The 19,346-nt window shown below is 40.4% G+C and overlaps 1 protein-coding gene across 2 annotated transcripts; it reads right to left on the bottom strand.

Annotated features, from left to right (window-relative positions):
• Positions 1–22: 22 nt before the first annotated feature.
• INIP (INTS3 and NABP interacting protein) lies at positions 23–18,732 on the bottom strand. 2 transcript variants are annotated; one of them, XM_073876533.1, is made up of 6 exons: positions 18,571–18,732; positions 17,334–17,416; positions 9,308–9,350; positions 6,221–6,323; positions 3,807–3,897; positions 23–2,704 (listed from the first exon to the last, which is right to left on the bottom strand). In XM_073876533.1, exons 4-6 carry the CDS (start codon positions 6,256–6,258, stop codon positions 2,609–2,611), a joined length of 225 nt encoding a protein of 74 aa, XP_073732634.1. In that variant the 5' UTR covers positions 6,259–6,323; positions 9,308–9,350; positions 17,334–17,416; positions 18,571–18,732; the 3' UTR covers positions 23–2,608. The 2 variants fall into 2 exon arrangements, with proteins under 2 accessions (XP_073732634.1, XP_025744386.1); XM_025888601.2 differs by lacking the exon at positions 9,308–9,350 and having other exon boundaries at positions 18,571–18,730.
• Between the last annotated feature and the right edge of the window lie 614 nt (positions 18,733–19,346).

Raw genomic sequence — 19,346 nt, 5'->3', positions numbered from 1 at the left:
AACATGCCATGCACTCTCACGCTTCCTAGTTTTCCAAAAAAAAAAAAAAAATGCTGGTCACACTCCATTAAACCATTAAGTTAGTTGGCTTCTCATTTCAGTAACAGGCTGAGCCTGCACTTCGAGAAATACTGGTCTAGACGATTTATAAAGTAGGCCGTGTGCTGTTCCTACTTTACAGGCGAGACAGAGTGACATGCAGAGAGAGGTGAAGTGAGTTACCCCCATTCCCCCACCCCCCACCCCAGCTTCACCTCAGGGCTTCTGACTAGTGCACTGCTTTTCCCTTGGTCCTCTGCAGTCCTCCCAACGGCCTTAGTCCCTCCTTCTCTTTGATTATGAGACCTTGACCTTTGCCTGGAGCAGCTCTTCGGCCCTTCCCGGTGAAATCCTACCAGTCCTCCCAGGCCTATCTAGACTGCAATGTGCTCTGGGGACCTCTTCCGTGGCGTGCTGCGCTCTGCCTTCCTTCATCGTTTCTGTTGCCCCACAACAGGCCCCCCTCCTTGTGACCTCCCTCAGAGCAGGCCTCATCTTTCTCACCTCTCCCCACCCTCCTCCGTGCTCCGGTGCTTTCCAGAGTGCGTATTCACGAACACATATGGAACTGACCTGAATTTGTCAGGGACTCCCAGGCGAGGGGTGGGAGGGAGTGCTTCCTAGCCAGGACTGCAGGATTTAACAACATCTATTTAAAAGGCTAAGAGATTAGAAAAGATACCACTGAAAAAAGATCTCTTTACCTAGGTTATCAAAGTCACACATTAGGTAGAGGCTTCAATAGTATAAAAAGTATACAATCCAAATTGTTTATCTCCTTAGCATCAGTAGACAGATTTAGAACCATGTCAGTTGGTCATGTGTTGCACAGAACTGACACTGTCAAAATAATTCAAGAAAATGAGGGCCACTGTAGAAGACCCAAGGAAGGGCTGGATGGACCTGGGGCAGGACAGGAGCCAGAGGCCCCTGGGGACCTCCTCAGCAGCAGGGAGTATAACAGCTGTAATAGCGACCATTACGATGGGCATGGCTGTCACCTCACCCAAGTGCAGGAAATCAGTTCAAATTCTCAAGAGAAAGAATCTAAATGGCACAGCCAAGTCTAGAATTCTCCATTCCTGCTTTAATTAGTTTGGGTTAACCTAGGGCTGTGCAGCTGGTGCAAATATCTAGGGAAGGAAGGAAAGAAACTCTTTGAAAAAGGAGATGAACTTCAATTAAATATTGACCCAAACTGGAATTTTAAGTTTAAATTTCATCCTACCCCCAGAGATGAGGGGGACTCAAGCCTAATATGAGGTCAATTACAAGTAGTTCTATAAAGTACTGTATCTGTGATATAGTATAAAATATAATTTCAATCCTATTAAAGGTTAAAAAAAAAACCCACGTAGATTTTAGCTAATTTTAGCTAAGTTTCAGGGACAAAAGAAATCTATGAGTTTGGGGCGCCTGGGTGGCTCAGTTGGTTAAGCGACTGCCTTCAGCTCAGGTCATGATCCTGGAGTCCCTGGATCGAGTCCCGCATCGGGCTCCCTGCTCAGCAGGGAGTCTGCTTCTCCCTCTGACCCTCCCCCCATCTCATGTGCTTTCTCTCTCATTCTCTCTGTCTCTCAAATAAATAAATAAAATCTTTAAAAAAAAAAAAGAAATCTATGAGTTTATATGATATAGATATATAGATAGAAAGAAAACTGAATTCCTTACCCAGGTTTTTCAGACTTTGTTTTGAATTAGAAATTCTAATTCTCTAGGACTGGGGTAAGGTGGGAGGGACTGCAAGCTTAAATAAGCACCCCAAATTCTGTTTAAGATGTGTCATACTGAGGAACTTGCTTAACCTGACTCCTTAGAGTAACTAAAAAGGGGCCCCACTTGCATCTGTTTTTAGTTAGATAAATAAAACGTGGGCACACCATACGTGTAGTAACACTAAATAATTAAGAGCATGTACAAATTTTAAAATCACATTTCTTATCATTGTTTTTAATCGCATTTAATCACATAATTTATAGTAGCATAGGTTTATAAAAGATGTTTAAGACTGGTAACTTAGTCTTAGATTCTTTGAAAATGGAGAATAAGGGAGTTGGTTATGAGTTAAAGAGTATTTCAGGATGACAAGTTGACTATAAACACAAAAGGTACATTGATAGCAGTTCTACAAACAGCAAATATGAATGTAACTTATTTAAGCCTATTGGTTCACGTTTTTAAAAGCACCCTCATTTCTTTAAAGTTAAGTACTATAAATGGTTCATGAAAGTCTACTGTGGACAATGATATACTCAATCCACCTAGTTGGGGGGGTGGGGGTAGGGGTGAATTTATGTGACCCTTCAATTCTGATTTGGGTTCAGAAAATCAAATTGTGTTCCAAAACAGTCACAGGCAGCAGCACCAGTTCCTCAGATACCACAGCCCCCAGAGCTCTTATCCTCCTGGAGACCCTTCTTTCTGCTCTGACGTACACATGCCTTTCTTTTAAAGAAGCAATAAAAGTATAAAAGTTCACCAAAATTCTGAAAGTCACAGTTTGTAAAGCACTAAATGATAGTAGCTTTGGCATCTGATATTCCAGTCACTTTTGTCACAAATCTTTTCTTCATTCTGGGTCGAGGCGAGGTAAGACAGGAAGAATCAGATTCCCAAAAGCAGAGTCTTGGGTGATGAAGTATCCAGATGAGTGTGCGTGTGCGTGCTAGGGAAGGGTTAAAAAAAGCAAAGGCAATTAAACTATTAGACATCACAATTTTTCAACCAAGGCATTAAAATTACTTATCCTATCTGAGTGTTTAAGACCAAATTTATTTTAAAAATCAGTTCTGCTGCTGCTAATTTTGTTTAAATACACGGGAGATAGATAATAAAAAAGAATTTATATTAACAAACTGCACCAGGCACTCATTTATCAGACCCACTCTGTCCTCTGTGATTCTCTAAAGTGAATAATGAGTCAAAGACATGAATTACTTTGTTCCTTGGAGTGCGGAAACTTGCAACAAAGATCCCCAAAATCTGCCTTTGATCAACAAAGCAGGTGCTTGAGAAAGAAGGGCAGTAGTTGAGAAGGGAGTGGGTGGGCAAGGGAGCTGATTACTGGTGATTAAGATTCCAACATTTTGTAGAGAATGTTGAAATATAAGTAACAGAAAACCACCAGCGACCTCCCTCTGTCACTAGAGAAAGGAAGACTGTTGTTAGGTTGCCTTATGTGAGATGATCTTTTATGCCTCTTCCAATTCTGAGATTCAAAGGTTTAACAGCATAGGTAATGATGGCTTGTTCCAGGTCTCTGGAAATGTCAGTTAAACAATCCAAGATCACTGTGATACTAAAACTGTTTATTACTATGAAGAACAGTATTTTTTAAACTGATGGATTATCATTTCCTGCACAACAGGTATGCTGACCATTAAAAAGAGAATCCAGTACACCAGTAAGATTATTAAGGAGTGTAACAGCATGACAAATTTGAAAAAATATATGTATGTACTATTCAACTAGCCGGTTCAGCTTTTAAGATCATTCTGTCCATCCAAATATCCTTGTACGCAAGCAATCCCTTGCCAAGGACAGCCCTGACTCAATGATGACGGTGTCAAACCATAAAGGATACTTTCATTACTGCTGTATGGGTCCTTCAAATCCTCTGGGCATGACTCAACATCAGAAAACCATTGCAGTTATGTGTGGAACGTTTTTACTGATACTGCTCCACTGAAATACGAACTAGGAACTGTGCTGGCCTCCAAGACCCGGGAACTCTCCAGAGACCCAAGTGTCAGTTCCACTTTGCTCACCTGCAAAGCCGCCTTTTGTTGGGCTGCAATATGCTGCTGCTCAGCATGATCCCGGAAGTCCTTATTAAGAGAGGGTCTCGAGAGTGCAATGCTAAAATGGGAATCTTAGTTATTTGGCTGTTTAAGGTAGAAGAAACTTCCTTACTTCTGAATCACATTTTTCATTATATGTTCTTTATAGGGATTAAAAAAAAAAGGCCTCCCAGAATAAGTCTTTTTTTCCTTCTCCCACGATTTATATTAATTTATATGAAGAAAGCCTATGTTATTTTACTGGGGCTTCAAATCACCTCTGTTTTTGATTATTTTTTGGATGATCTATGGTCCCGTACTTTCAAACTGATCTGAGGTACTCCAGTCTATCATAAGGTTACATTTATGATGAAAACAGAAGCACTGAATGTTGCAAGCAGAAGGTACAGCATGCGAAAAGCCCAGGGATAAAGACCTTGGCGTGTCTGAAGAAATTAAGAGCTTGACAGGACTGGAGGTCAGGGTTGGAAAGGGGTGAAGTGGGTTGGCAGAAGATGACAGGGCGGAGAGAAAGGCAGGTGCCCTGTGAAATAAATTAAGAAATGTAGATCTTATCCTCACAGTAAAGAGAGACTCCCAGAGAGTTTAATAAAGCAGAGGAGTGACATGATCACAAGTACCACATGATGGCTCAGAAAGACCACGCTAGGCAGACTGCGCTGGTCACCTCCTCCACAACTGTTTATCTCCCTATTTCCTTGCTAATGGAATCCAAACTTCATTCAAGTATTGGTGGTACCACGCTTCAGGGCTGGCCAGGCTCATCCCTCAGGGAATGAACTCTGATCGGTGTAAGACAATGCCATTCCCATTCCCCTCGCTGGCTTCTAGTTTAAGCAAGAGAAAGAGACACAGTTCTGGGCAGCCAGGCTTGACGGGCAGCCTGCTGGGAGGCTTCTGAGAACATTCTCTGCACTCTTAAAAGGGAAACTGTAGCACAGGCACCTTTCTGGCTTTGGCCTCTGTAGCTGGCTCAGCGTGCGGTGAGGCTGAGACTATGGCAGTCCCATCTGGACCATTAGGGAGCTGCCGGCCCACACAGAAAGGCAGAAAGGAAGGCTGGAGGGAGGCCGGAGCACGGCTCACACCGCTGGCCACTGCATGAAGCCCCTCTGGAACCACCGGCTCTTCACACTCCCGGGAAACATACATCCTAACGTGTATGCCAATTTTCTTGGTTTTCTGTTACTTCCAGATTAAAACATCCTAACTGACACAACTGATAAATATATTCAGGACTGAAGACTAAGGAAATTCAGTGAGGAAGCAGCTGTCGAAATGGGAGTGGCCAGGACAAGGGTGGCATCAGTAGCCATGAAGAAAAATAGGCAGATCGGAGACGGACATGAAAGGGAATAATAGACGAAGTCCACACTTCTGACTTTGAGGACTGGTAGATCGGTGCCATTCACCATGACAAGGAACCCAAGAATAGTAAGTGGTGAGTAAGAGCACGGGAAGGGAAGAGGAGTTCAGCTTGGGACACACCAAGTTTGAAATGCCTAAGGGACATCGGGGTGGAGCTACCCAAGAGGCAATTTGGGACTTGGGAGAAAAGATGAGATAAAAGTTATTGGCACATAAATAACAGGTCGTGGAAGTGGAGGCAACTGCCCAGGGAAAAGCTGTGTGAGGACAGGAAACTGGCTGTAGGAACGGACTCTGAAGGGCACGGACATTCACGACACAGGCAGCGGAGATGCATCTGCAAAAGAAACCAAGACCATGTGGCACAGAGCCAGTGGAAGCCGAGGAAAGAGAGTATTTCAAGAAGGACAGAGTGATCAGTGGTGTCAGACAACACTAAGCCATCTAATAAGGGAAGGCCCTCGGCCCACCAGATTTAGCTACAACCATGAGGCTGTAGGTGACCAAGGCGAGCACCTATTCTTAGGAAGGGGAGAGTGGCTCTCGAGTCAGATTGGAATGTGCTGAGGAGTCAATGAGTGAGAAAGTAAAGGTGAGGACAGACAGCACTTTCAGGAGGTCTGGCTGAAAGAGGGGGCAAGGCCAGGGCAGTGGCTAAATGCGATGGAAGAAGGCAGAAACTGGACACAATAAAGACGAAGCCACCTACATTTTACCTGCTTTGCAGAATGCTTAAAAAGGGGGGCACTGACAATAATTTCAGCAACAAACAAAAACCACACAAAACCCTTTTCTTTTTTTTAAAAGTAGGCTCTGGGGACCATTAAATATTCTAATTAGAATTGGAATATTTAAGATCTAATCACTTCATTTAATTTTTTTCAAATCTAACAAAGAAACAAAACATGTAAATTGCAACGTTACAGAGACAAACGTCTGCCAACCAACTTGAGGTATTTTGTCCAAGATCTTTTTTATATCCTGAATATGAAAACCACATTATTCTTCAATACCTCGCTCCAGGATGATTAGTCGAAGACTGGTTCTGCATTAGTAATTTTCTTTTCTCTTTGTCCAGTTCTGCCAAGATTGCAACCCTGTTTTTGTTTTGAAAACCTAAAAAAGGGGGTGGGGGGAGGAGAGAGAGGGAGAGAGAGAGATAAAAACATTTTAGAGCTATTTTTAGAAACCCAGGCCATCTAAAAACCCAGCAAGCAAATTCTGTTCTCTAACAAGATAACGAACGCACTAGTGAATAGTTCCCCTAGACGGTTATACCGTTTTCCTACCGCTTCCCAGCGACTTTACCAGCACAGCCCACATGGATGGATGCAAAGTAGAATACTGACTGAGGATTTTGAAGACTTAGTTTTAAAGAACTGTAATCACCAAGGTTTTCAGGAGGAAAACAGCAACAGACATGCTCAGATCCAAACAATATTTATTTTTCGTTGTCAACTGCTTTCATTCAGAAGTGACACAGTCTTTCAAGGAACAAGTCAAAGAACTGCAACGGACTACACAGCAATTCTGAGAAAGAAATGGAGCATAACAGATGGGGTACAAAAATGTGTGTCCTTCATCAACTACTTAATACTGGGCCTGATTTTGATCTTCAAGTTTTATAAGATCTAGAGCAGAGGATGCAAAGTCCTGGCCCAGAAGCAGCAACCAACTAGGTTTTATAATCTGAACTAGGGGCACCTGGATAGCTCAGTTGGTTAAGCATCCTCTTGATTTCAGCTCAGGTCATGATCTCAGGGTCATGAGATCAAGCCTCACATTTTCAACATCACACTCAGTGGGGAGTCTGCTTGAGATTCTCTCCCTCTGTCCCCCCCCCACCGTGCTCGCTCTGAAATTAATTAAAATCTGAATTGAATGCCAACATGTAAACATTGCGAAAATGTAAACAAAATCCTCAGATTTCTTGCTTCTCTTGAAACATCTCAAGCACTGGCAACAAGGGATCTGGATATCCTCATGGTAAAAATTAACTAAAACGAAGAAATAATCATCGCTATTTCATCACATTAAAAAGACACTGGGCACTCCCTAGCTTATTACAGTCCTTATCAGATTTGTTTATATGCCTGTGGGCATTTGAGTTTGATCCCTAATTTAGAAAAAAACAAATGGAAAGATAAAAGGCTAGAAAACAAAGCCTAAAGTGAGTTCTCTGTAAAGTGAAGAATGCTTTCCAAGGGAAAGTAGCACTCTCCCATTTGTATATATGAAGATGCATATATAAAAAGCAAGTGGTGTCACTAGGTGTATTTCTAACTATAGGACAAGACTTTTTCCACTTCTCAGAAGAGGCTAATGCATTCTTAGGAGATAATTATGTAGTTCCATCTTTGTAGGAATTTAGAGATACTGTAGATATAAAAATCTAATAGTGGTGGGACGCCTGGGTGGCTCAGTTGGTTAAGCATCTGCCTTTGGCTCAGGTCATGATCCCAGGGTCCTGGGATCAAGTCCCACATCGGGCTCCTTGCTTGCGGGGAGTCTGCTTCTCCCTTTGCCTGCCACTCCTCATGCTTGTGCACACTCTCTCTCTCTCTCTGACAAATAAATAAAATCTTAAAAAAAAATCGATAGTGTCTAAATTATGTGATGAGCAAAATAAATAACCACACTCAAAAGTACTGGTGTGCTGTTTATGGAAATATCCATTTCTCTCAAGATTAATTTGTTCACAAATAGTATTTTAGGGTCACTATCAGTAAAGAAATGGTATATACATAAAAATTGTATGTACAAAGCATTAAAAAGACTATATGAAGATAATTTGATCAATAATGTTCGGATAAATACAAGCACAACTGAGCTTTTCAATGTTCTTCAATGTGTTTAAGCTTACCTATATTATTTTAAATGTCTGTCCTCTGTGAAAAGGAACCAGAGTTCTAGGGAGAGTACTAGTTCCATGTCTTGGGGCAAGAAAAAAAAAAATCAAGATGTGCCTAGAACATCTTGTTGTCAGAAAGCAATTAGTTTTTTTTCTTTTAAACATCCAGGGTAGTGCTGAAAGAACAAAGAAGCCAGGCGCCTGGGTGGCTCAGTCGGTTAGGCATCTGCCTTTGACTCAGGTCATGATCTCGGGGTCCTGGGATCAAGCCCCATGTTGGGCTCCCTTCTTAGCGGGGAGTCTGCTTCTCCCTCTTCCTCTGCCCCTCCCCCCATTTATGCTCTCTATCAAATAAATAAATAAAATACTTAAAAAAAAAAGAATAAAGAAGCACATTTGAGGTTAGCCATAATAGAATAATAATTATAGCTAAATGGAACAAATTAAATCTATGATAAGCCATGACTCCATAATAAGATACAAAAGGGAAAGTTAAAATACATAAAAATATAGTTGTAAAGAAGGGTGAAAATAATTATTATAATTAGTAATTAGGTCAGTTGTAATAATCACAGTTAATAATTAGGTTAGTGTTAACGCTTAGGAGTTTGTTTCTCCTATTAAGTCTATGTCTGTTTATAAAGTATAGCTGTATACTTTTTTGTTTAGGTACACCGAGGAAGGGGTAAATACAGGGAACTGGGGCTAAGCCAAATAGTTCCAGAAAAAGCATGTTTGGGACCAAGAACAAGAGAGGTGGATTCAGCACAGGTTCACTCACACACACACACACACACACACACACACACACACACACACACCCATACAGGAGCCCCAGTGGTGATGAGCACCCCTGTCACACAAGGACCAAGCAGAAACTCTGAGTTCTAACTGGATGAGTTAGTGAAATTCCTAAAGAGAGCTAACTCTAAGACCTAATGATCCCTGACCTCTTGGGAGATGAAATGCATTAAATTGTGGCAGTAAAGCTACCAGAAAAGGGCAATTCATAAAGAAAACAGAACACGGAAGTATTTCATTTAGGGACTAACTCCAGGCTGCAAGAAACTAAAAATCTATGAGACAAGCGTGAGCTTAAAAAATCCCATTAACTCAGTAGGTAAAGTTTAATGATAGAAGGGACCCAGTGCACAACAACACAGCTTTTAAATCATCTTTAAAGGCATAACCAAATCTTGCGTTTTGGCTGAGAATCAAACTTATCAAAAAACACTAAATCTTGACTTACCTGAAATTTGGTTTGTTTTGGTAGTGGTAAGATTACTGTAACCCTAGGAAGGCATAGAAAGATTACTATAATCCTGGGAAAGTACAGAAATAAGAATCTGGGAAGATTATTATAACCCCAGGAAGAAATAAAAAAAACAAGTACAGAAAGAGTAAATTAATTAGTTAAACCCATGGGTTAATATTTTAAAATAGATTTAAGTGTACTAAGTTTTGCAATCATTACAAAGTGAAGTATTACAGTCATTTATAATTCTAATTTAAACTATTATAGAGAATTTAACAAAATAAGTTTATAATCAATCCTAAGTGTTTAAAATTTTTTATTTTAGAAGTTACTTTATTAGATGAGTGTAGGCTTAATACACCATTAATTAAGTTATGAGCAGTGATGAGTATTTTTCTCCATGCAGAGATCCCCTTGGACTTTATAAAGAACTCATTAAAGTATTTAAACAAGGGGTCACCGGAGTGGGCTAGCCCATAGCCTTCCCTCCCTGGTAAAGATGGGATGATGCCTATCTCTGTATCTCATTTAGTGCCCCATATTCCCACCCAGAACCCCAAGTTTTATCCTTATAACCCCTCCCTCTTACTACCCACAGCTAACCAATCCCCGAGTCCAGTGAATTTTATGTCCCAAATGTCTGTTAAAATAACCTCCCTTCTCAACTCCTTTTCCACAGTATAACCAAGCAAAATTATCTTTTGCATAATATTCTAGATATTAATGTATATCTGCAAGCAGCTGAGAGCCACAAAAGCTACTTTACAGAGAAAGGGTATGGTCAGATCTTTTAGGCTTTTATTTTCTGATCTTGTCTAATGTTCCTGAAACCTATGCTTCCTTCTTGATTTTTTAAAAAATAATACAGTATTATTTTACATGTCTATTTTACACAAAACATTTACATTATAAAAGTATATAAAAGTCAACAGATAGCACTGAGGAGATAATAATAGCTTATTTCAAATTTGAAACTTAAGGCACAAACTAGGTAATCTATCTGGTTATACAAAGTATAATGTTCTACAGTAAGATTCTCCCACCTTCAAGGTTTATACAAACGAACTCTAACTAGGACATCAATATGTAACATTTAACTGTTTTATTACACTCGCTACTACGCGAGTTTTTTTTTTTAAACATTCACCTATCTCTTGCCATAATTTAACATTTGATTTTTACATTCTTTTATACATATCATAGTTACATGTTAACTTTTACATTTTCAGAAGCATGAAAGTGTTAAAAATATATCTCATGTATAGTACTTAATATTCCTTTATAATTAACCTTTTTCCTAATAAAATTATCTTAGAATAAAACAGCACACTCTGAACTACTTCTACTTTTAGAACCCTATCTCCATTCACAATCATATATATTTTCATTTCTACATCCATTCATAGAAACATATAACTCCCACACATTTTTTTTGTCACTAAAAACATTCCCAAGGAACTGGCATCACATCAAGTTGCATTTTAAACCTAACAGCTGATAACCACTTTACATGAATAGCTCTATCACACTTAAGTAAGCACTAACTGGAATTCTTTTTATTGGGAAAAAAATCTAAAGCCAAAGAATGAAAATTACTCTAAAATTACTCAAATCCTTTCAAGTGGTTACCCTACAGGCTATATATTACAACTATACATTAAATCAACACATCATACTTAAGACACCTGTTTAGTATTAAAGGAAAGTCACTGTGGCACTATTTAATATGTTTTAAGTTATTTACTGAATCAACATATATTTATTGTGTATTCATCATATACAAGCACTAGACAGGTTCTAAGGATACAACGACGAGCCAAAGCTGGACATGACTCTAGCTCTCATGGTTCTCAAACAGTCCAGTGAGGAGAGAGATGGTCAGATAATTACAGCAATGAATGTATACTTAGAATCTAAGATGAGTAGTCTGAAATAAAGAAAGAAAATTCTATAAGCATTGATAACAATCCATGACTATGGAAACCAATGTTGAATAAACTTGACCTAGGCTAAGAGTAGGGGGAGCAGTGAAGGCTTCCAGAGAAAGTCATGCCTGAACTGAAATCTAAAGGACAAACAAGTTCATTAGGGGTCAGGGGAAAATGACACTTTCCCCTGTAACAAGAGCATTGTGGCTGCAGTGTTGAGAACAGACTAGACAAGAAACAGGAGACTATGACAGTAGAACAAGCTAGAGATGACAAAAGTTATTACGGGCCAGGGAAATGGAAAGATAGGAACATATCCAAGAGCTATTTAGGAAGTTAAATCAACAGGACAGTGACAGAGTAAAGATTAAGTAAGGAATGAAAAAGAAGGTGTCATGGATGGCTCCTAGATTTTTGGCTCATAGAATTAAATGGTGAATTATTTCTATTTTTCTATTGCTGCTGTAACAGATTACTACAAACTTAGTCTCTTAAAACAACACAAATCTATCATTTTACAGTTCTGTAGTTCAGTGGTCTTACTTGGCTAAAATCAAGGGCCGCATTTCCTTCTGGAGCCTCTGGTGAACAATCTGTTTCCTTGCCTTTTCCAGTTTCTAGAAGTTGCCTGAGTTCCTTGGATCACGGTACCCTTTCTCTGCCTTCAAAACCAGCAACACTGTATCTCTCTGACCCTTCTTCTATCATTTCTCTCTCTGACCATAGCTAGGGAAAAAATGTGCTGCTTTTCAGGACTCATGAGATTAAAATGGGCCCACCTGGATAATCCAGGATAATCTTCCCATCTCAAGGCCCTTAACCTTAATCACATGTGCAAAGTTCTTTTTGCCAGAGAAGGTAACATAGTCACAGGTTCTGGGGATTAGGAGGTGGGCATCTTTGGTGGTGGGGTGGGGAGGGGATCATTTTGCCTACCACATTCCCCAATAATATATGTAATGTTTTCAGTGGTTAAAGCTTAAACCTCATCCAGAGGAGACTGCTTGATGTCTAAGTCTTAGCAGAATAAAAGCATATAACATTATTAAGTTAATGTGAGTTGATTAGTACCAATTAGTTTTTTCAGTATCTAGTTAATGGCAAACACTTCTTGTATCTGGAGAGATTGAAAAATTATTCAACTCAGGGCACCTGGGTGGCTCAGGTCATGATCTCAGGGGTCCTAGGATCGAGCCCCGCATACCCTCTCTCTGCCCCTCTGCTCGTGCTCTCTCTCACATAAATAAATAAATAAAATCTTAAAAATGATTCAACTCTTAGCTACTTTTTGGACTTTACTGAAAATACATATCAAAGGAAAGGAATGAACCCTAATATCTGCTCAAGTGACCTCCCTGTTTTCAAATTCTCTCTCAGTCAAGGACTTACTCCTTGTGAGCTACTGCCACTTTCTCTACCCATTTGAGGTTTCCCTTCTTCAGGACTGGCTAAATAAAAAGATGAGTTATCTTCCGCTTGAACTGACCTTTCCTCATCACTCATATTTCCTCTTACAGATAAACTCCCAGGCCCATTTCATTGTAAGGATTTTCTGCTTAATAACAGATGCAAAAGAGATACAAAGATTAAGAAGTCTTTTGCCCCTATTCTAGAGCACCCAATTTTTTTCTTAGAATTAGAATTTTCTTAATTACAATGTTCTAATCCCTTGGCTAAAGTGCAGTATGGAAAAACAATGAACAGGGTACCGGGGTAAAGAATCAATTCGACTTCTCATATCACTACTACCAGTTACTATTTAATATTGGGAAATTATCTCACTAGACAGGACCAAAAGAGACAACAGTAGTAACTTCGAAGGGTGGTTATATAAGGTACAGAAAATAGAAGTAAAATACCTAGCACACAGCATGCCACATGGTACTGCTTAATAAATACTATTACTGTCATTCTCTAGCATTCTGCATTAGTGAGTTAACATCACTAGATTCTTCTCAGCCCCATTCTGCCAATTCACTTTCAGTGAATAGTTTTTCATTACAAAGAATACAACTGATCAGCATGCAGCTTTCCAGGTTACGCTCACATGACAGGCCTCCCAGGCCAGTCTGAATGGGCCTGGGAATCTCAAGCTCTCTCCTAACTATACACAAGATCTGAAGCTCCTTTACAACATATTCTGCCTCAACTCAGTTTAATTCCCATTTCAACCTGGGGACTACAGATCATTCCTAGCACATCAGAAAAATACTGTATTCTGCCTTTGCAGCTAAAAATGAGACAAAAACAATTTTTTTTGTTTCTAAAAACCTACTGCAAATTGCATCCATGCTCTCCTCTTTAAAAAAGTACAAACACAAGAATTTTAAATTATTTTTACACATCAGCGTAAATTTTAATTTACATTTAATTTACATGTTATTGACAGGTAGCATACCTTGCTTTTCTTCTGGACCATAGACAGTTTGGGGTAAGACTTGTATTTGGGCCTGAGGCCAAGCAAGACACCTCCGAAGAGCTATGCCACCCCACTCCTACAAAGCACCCTGAAATCACAGCTAAGAGCATCCAGAATGGCCCCAAGTCAAAAGTTCCCACCACCTGATCTGCAGGGCTTATAGTTATTACTATAAACATTTTAAGATAACTAGAAAATAAAAGAATCAAAGTAAATAATTCACATTTCTTACTCAGTATTTCACTAGGTTTCTGTGTGTCTGAAATCAGGTGCCACCACACGATCATAGGACCTTGATATTTACCAATAATGAAAGATTCTTTTACATAGTCCATTGGCCAAATTCCAATTTGAGAATCTGCCTCTACATATTAAAATTCTCAAAATGTTACTTTATCAGTCAGGTAGTTATTAAGAACCAACCAAATGTTCCAGACTACGATGGATGGTAAGGAGGAGACTTCAGTGACTGTGCCAAGAGCTTACGAAATTTAGCAGTCCTGACTGCTAGCACAGTATGACAGACTGCTAGATCTGCTAGAGGGTTCAGTGAACACCACAGGACTCTGTATCCTACACCAGAGACATTAACAAATGGCAATGTACGGATCAGGACTTTTTTTAAAGTCATGGTTCTTTCAACAATCATTGTAAGATAATTATGGCACTTGGCATTCAATCTCTGTATTAAGTAGTTTCTATACATATAAAGAGTACAGAAATAATTTAATATAGAAAGTAAAATGCAATAGATCCAAATAGATGAGAATTTTAAAATTTTCACTGGGCGTCTACAGAGCATGATATGGACTCCCTCTGCTGGTGCCTAATACCAGCTCAGGACACCAACAAAATCACTGACAAAAGAACAGAGGCCGAAGGCTAATCTAAATTCACTTCTATTTAGATTAGAGGATGTTTCACAGCAGATATGATTATGGATCAATCAAAGGCAACCCTAAAAATGATCGCATTTTATTGCAAATGCTAAAAAAAATACATAAATAACCAGCAAATTGTAAATCTCAATTACTGTGCTATTAGAACAGATAATTTAAAATTTATTTTCATCTGGACTGCATTGTGTGATTTTTAACAGCATATTTTCCTTCCAAAATAGATGTCTCTCTGTTTTCATTTTGGTTCAAATTAAATTATTTTTCATCTGATAACCTGATGAAGAGATCAGAGATCGGAAGCGAATGTTGACCTGTGATTAATCCCCAGAGCACACAAATCACACCTGATTATTTGAGAGAACAGAACGGTACAAGCTAGTTACAACTGTCACCACAGCTATGGCTTTTTACACTACTCCACTTCTGTAAAACTCATGCAACCGCTACTGTGCCCTAAATGCAATTAATATACCAAAATAGATCTATATATAATGAAAGCAAACTTCCAACTTCCAGTAGTAGCAGAGTAGTTTGGTTAGACGAACCCTGCCACAGTATAATTATAAATTCTGGACAAAAGATTAAAAATTCATTATTTGAAGGCACTAGAGACGGACCAAAATCAGGCAGAAATTGCAACTAGTGAGATTCGGGAATTTGTGACCTTTTGTTCAATCCACAAACAGTTGGGACAGCCTCACCTTACTGGCTTTGAGTTATCAGAGGACAGTTCAGGCTTGCAGAGTAGCCAGAAAACGAGGGGAGAAACGCCAGAGGGAAAGGCAGAAGGAGTAAAGCCCAAAACATGCCTATACAATCCACCCAATGTTTCTGCTTCCTGCCAGGGGGATCCAGCAATAAAGCAGCAGTTGGAAGCTGAAAAGACTGAGCAGAAAGTTCCGCTACTGCCCAACACAAGGAAGACAAGAGTTTGCAGTTTGAGTTGAAGGCTTGCACTTGCTAGAACAAAAATCACATTTCAGAGCAATACAAAAGAATCCAGAGTCTCTACAATATATTAGTCATAATATCCAATCACAAAGTATAGCAAAAAAAAGGTGACCCACGCTCAAAAAAAAAATGCAGTCAACAGAAACCAACTCCAAGAAGACCCAGATGATGCAATTAGCAGTGACAAAGGACCTGTATCTAGACTCCAAAAAAAGAAAACTTAATGATAAAAATAAACCAATTTTTTAAAAAATGAGCAAAAGACTTAAGTAAAAAAAGAAAAAAAGATTTACAAGGCCAGTAGGTACAAAAAAAGAGCTTAACATTTGTCATCAGGGAAATGCAAGTTAATACAATGAGATGTCACTTTACCACTAAAACGGCTAAAATTAAGACGACCTATAACACTATATATAGAGCACCCAGAATTTTCACACGTTGCCAGAGGGAATGTAAATTGGTACAGCCAGTTTGGGAAAAGGTTTGGCAGCTTTTCAAAACGTTAACAATATACTCAGCTATTAATCCAAATATCTACAAAAAGACTTATAAACTAATACTCAAAGCAGCTGTATTCACAATGGCGAAAACTGAGACAACCCCAAAGCTCCTGAATGGGAGAATGAATTTTTTAAAAATGGTGGTAAATATATACAATAGAACACTACTCCACAAGAAACAGAATGAGCTATTGATATATGGCACAACATGGATAAAACTCGCAGTTTAGTGAGTGAAAGAAGCTGGACACAAACAAGTACACACTCTATGATTACATTTATATGAGGTTTAAGTTAAGATAAAACTAAGGTAAAAAAAAAATCAGAACAGAGTTAAGTAACAAAAAAATATGGGTCAAACAAGAGTTTAGAGTTGATAGGGAAAGGAAATAGAGGTTTGCTTCAAGTTTTGAAATAGGACATAACTTACCAAAGTGGGATTTAATACTTTCTTGAGATTAAATTTTATTTCTTAAAACTTACTTTTAAATAAAAATTTCTCTAGGATGTGTCTGACCTGATTTGCTTTAGAGAGCTTCTAAACAGAGGTAACGTGTATGAAAGTTTCTAGAGCAAATGAAGATAAAGGCATGGATATTGCCTGGTGACAATATAACCTCTTTAAAAGTGGTTCTGATTTCAAAGAAAAGAGAACACAGATGTCAGAGGAGGGCCTAAGGTTTACAATGTGAATAATCTTTTTATTTTATTTTATTATTTTTAAGATTTTGTCAGAGTGAGAGAGCACGCACGAGTGCACAGGAGCAGGGGGGAGGGGCAGAGGGAGAAGCAGGCTCCGAGCTCAGCAAGGAGCCTGATGTGGGACTCGATTCCAGGATGCTGGGATCATTACCTGAGCCGAAGGCAGATGCTTAACTGACTGAGCCACCTGAGGGGGTCCCCAATCTTTTTTTTTTTTTTTAAGAATTTTATTTATTTGAGAGAGAGAGAGAGCTCGATCGGGGGGAGGAGCAGAAGAGGGAGAAGCAGACTCCCCAATGAGCAGGGAACCTGATGCGGGGCTCAATCCTAGGACCCCTGGGATCATGACCTGAGCTGAAGGCAGATGCTTAACCATCTGAGCCACTGGGGCGCCCATGGTTGTGAATAATCTTAACACAGGTTAAAACATAGGATTAATAGCTATTAAGAATGTTATATATCTGACACAATGTTGGACTTACTTCAAGTACAGGGTTTTTACTTTGCTATTCATTTTTTATTCTGACTACAGTAACTGCCCTATCCTAACTTTTCTATTAAAATACGTTTATCAAAGGGGGGAAAAAGTTCCTAGTAATAACAAGTTCCAGCATGCATTACCTTGTCCTGAAGGGTTTGCTGCCATATCTTCCTATTTTGTTTCAACTATGCTCAGTGGCAACTGGTCAGCACTTTACAGTCACCTGTAAAAAATATGTATACATATATATAAAATGCAGCATACTTTTGTAACAAACTAAAAGCTTTCAGGTAAAGCTAGCCTCCCTACAATGAAATGTTTTCAGTTTTTTCATCGCTTCAAAAATATACACCTGAGAAGCGCACAGACTTAAATCACAAATTTAAATTCTCCAAGCCCCTCAAGTATTTAATTAGAACGTTAAGGTTAAATGTTTACTCTTGCAGATGTTGATACCAACATTTAGCATTGCTGTCTTTAATATACACCATTACGCTGTATTTACCAAACACTACCAAATGTATCAACCAATTGATGGCATCAATACAATCAGCGCTAGACAGAAGAAAAAAAAAATCACTCCTCTATGGTACTTCTTGATTCACTTAAAAAATATATCCAGCAACTACTGTATATGCTGAAAGCTAAAAAGGAAAACACTCCTAGAATTTATCAAGTACATACTCTGCACCATACACTGCGTAAGATGCTTGAAATTCTTTTACTTATCACCATTTTATAGATGGGGAGTTCCGTGCCCAAGCCCACAAAGCTAGTAAGAATACTTAGGGCTGTTAGTTTCCAACTTTGTGGGTTTTGTATTAGGCCTTGGGGAGATCGCAAATGAGCAAAGACCCTACTCCTCCCTTCAAGGAACACACAGTTCCAGCGGGAAAATACACTCTTATTCAAACAACCTTACTAAAAAGTTTAACAAACGCGCTCTTTAAAAGGCGCAAACAGTGCTCCGGAAGTAGAGAGGAACTGATTCTATTGGCGTGATGAGGGATGCCTTTAGGGGAACCCGGGCAAAGTACAAGTGCTGGCAAACAGATTTCGGTTTTGAACAAAATATCCTTACATGCCCCTGAAGCAGAAGCACAGGGCGAGCCAAGCCGGTTGGGACGAGAGGAAAGAGTGCCATCTAGTGAAGGGAAACATAAAGCAGGGATGAGACAGGGCGGCACCTGCGTCTCAAAGGGTCCTTGCTGGAGGGCGTGGAGGGCAGGCTGGGCGGCTGCGGCCAATATCCAGAGAAAGGGAAGTGAGGAAGGTGGGGAGGCCGCTACCCTATGGCAACAAAGACAGCAGCAGCAACAGATCAGCGCCGGGGCCACACACTTCCCTCCCCCGGCGCCGTCAGGCGGTCCTACTTACCAGGGCCAAGAAAGCGCCCAGGACCCTCCTCGCCTTCGGATCGCTCTCTCAAAGGGGGCGCGACCACTTAGAGACCTGCAAACAGAGCCCAACGTGCGGCTCTACAACCTTCCCGCCCCCGCTGCGCTTCCGCCTCCTGCCTGACGTACACCCGAAGGAACGGAAGTCCCGCCTCCCGCCCGCGCCCGGCAGCTGCTGCCCGCGGCGATCCGTCTTTTAACTGCTGCCCGGGTGCAGAAGGCCACTTCCTTTCCGAAGTGTGGCAGCCGAAGAGGCTCATGGGAAATGCAGGCCGCGCTGTTGGGGGCGGGGCCCGAGTGGGGCGGAGCCCAGGCGGGGCGCGGAGACGCTTGCCGCTGGCTCTGCTGGGCAGGGGCGGGGCTGACACCCGCTGGGTCCCGAGCACCGCGAGTGGCCCTTTTCTCAAGGCCACCACTGTTCAGAGAAAAGTCACCAGCCCGGCTAGGCCTGCGACGATAGGATTGCACTTCGGCTGGGATGAGGGGAGGGCCAATCTTCACGGGCTGGGCTGGCTTTCGAGATTCAACAAACATCTGAGGTTGTACGCCCACACACATTCACAAATCCCAGGGATTTTTTTTTTTAAAGATTTTATTTATTTATTCATGAGAGACAGAGGAGGAGAGAGAGAGAGAGAGAGAAGCAGAGGGAGAAGCAGGCTCCTAAGGAGCAGGGAGCCCGATGTGGGACTCCATCCCAGGACCCTGGGTTCATGACCTGAGCCGAAGGCAGACGCTTAACCATCTGAGCCACCC

This window comes from Callorhinus ursinus, unplaced genomic scaffold (genome assembly GCF_003265705.2).
Source record: "Callorhinus ursinus isolate GAN/ISIS: 27379988/994484 unplaced genomic scaffold, GSC_fseal_2.0 scaffold24, whole genome shotgun sequence".
Lineage (NCBI taxonomy): Eukaryota > Metazoa > Chordata > Mammalia > Carnivora > Otariidae > Callorhinus > Callorhinus ursinus.
Note: the sequence above shows the minus strand (reverse complement) of the source record. Positions and strands in the feature narration are given on the sequence as shown.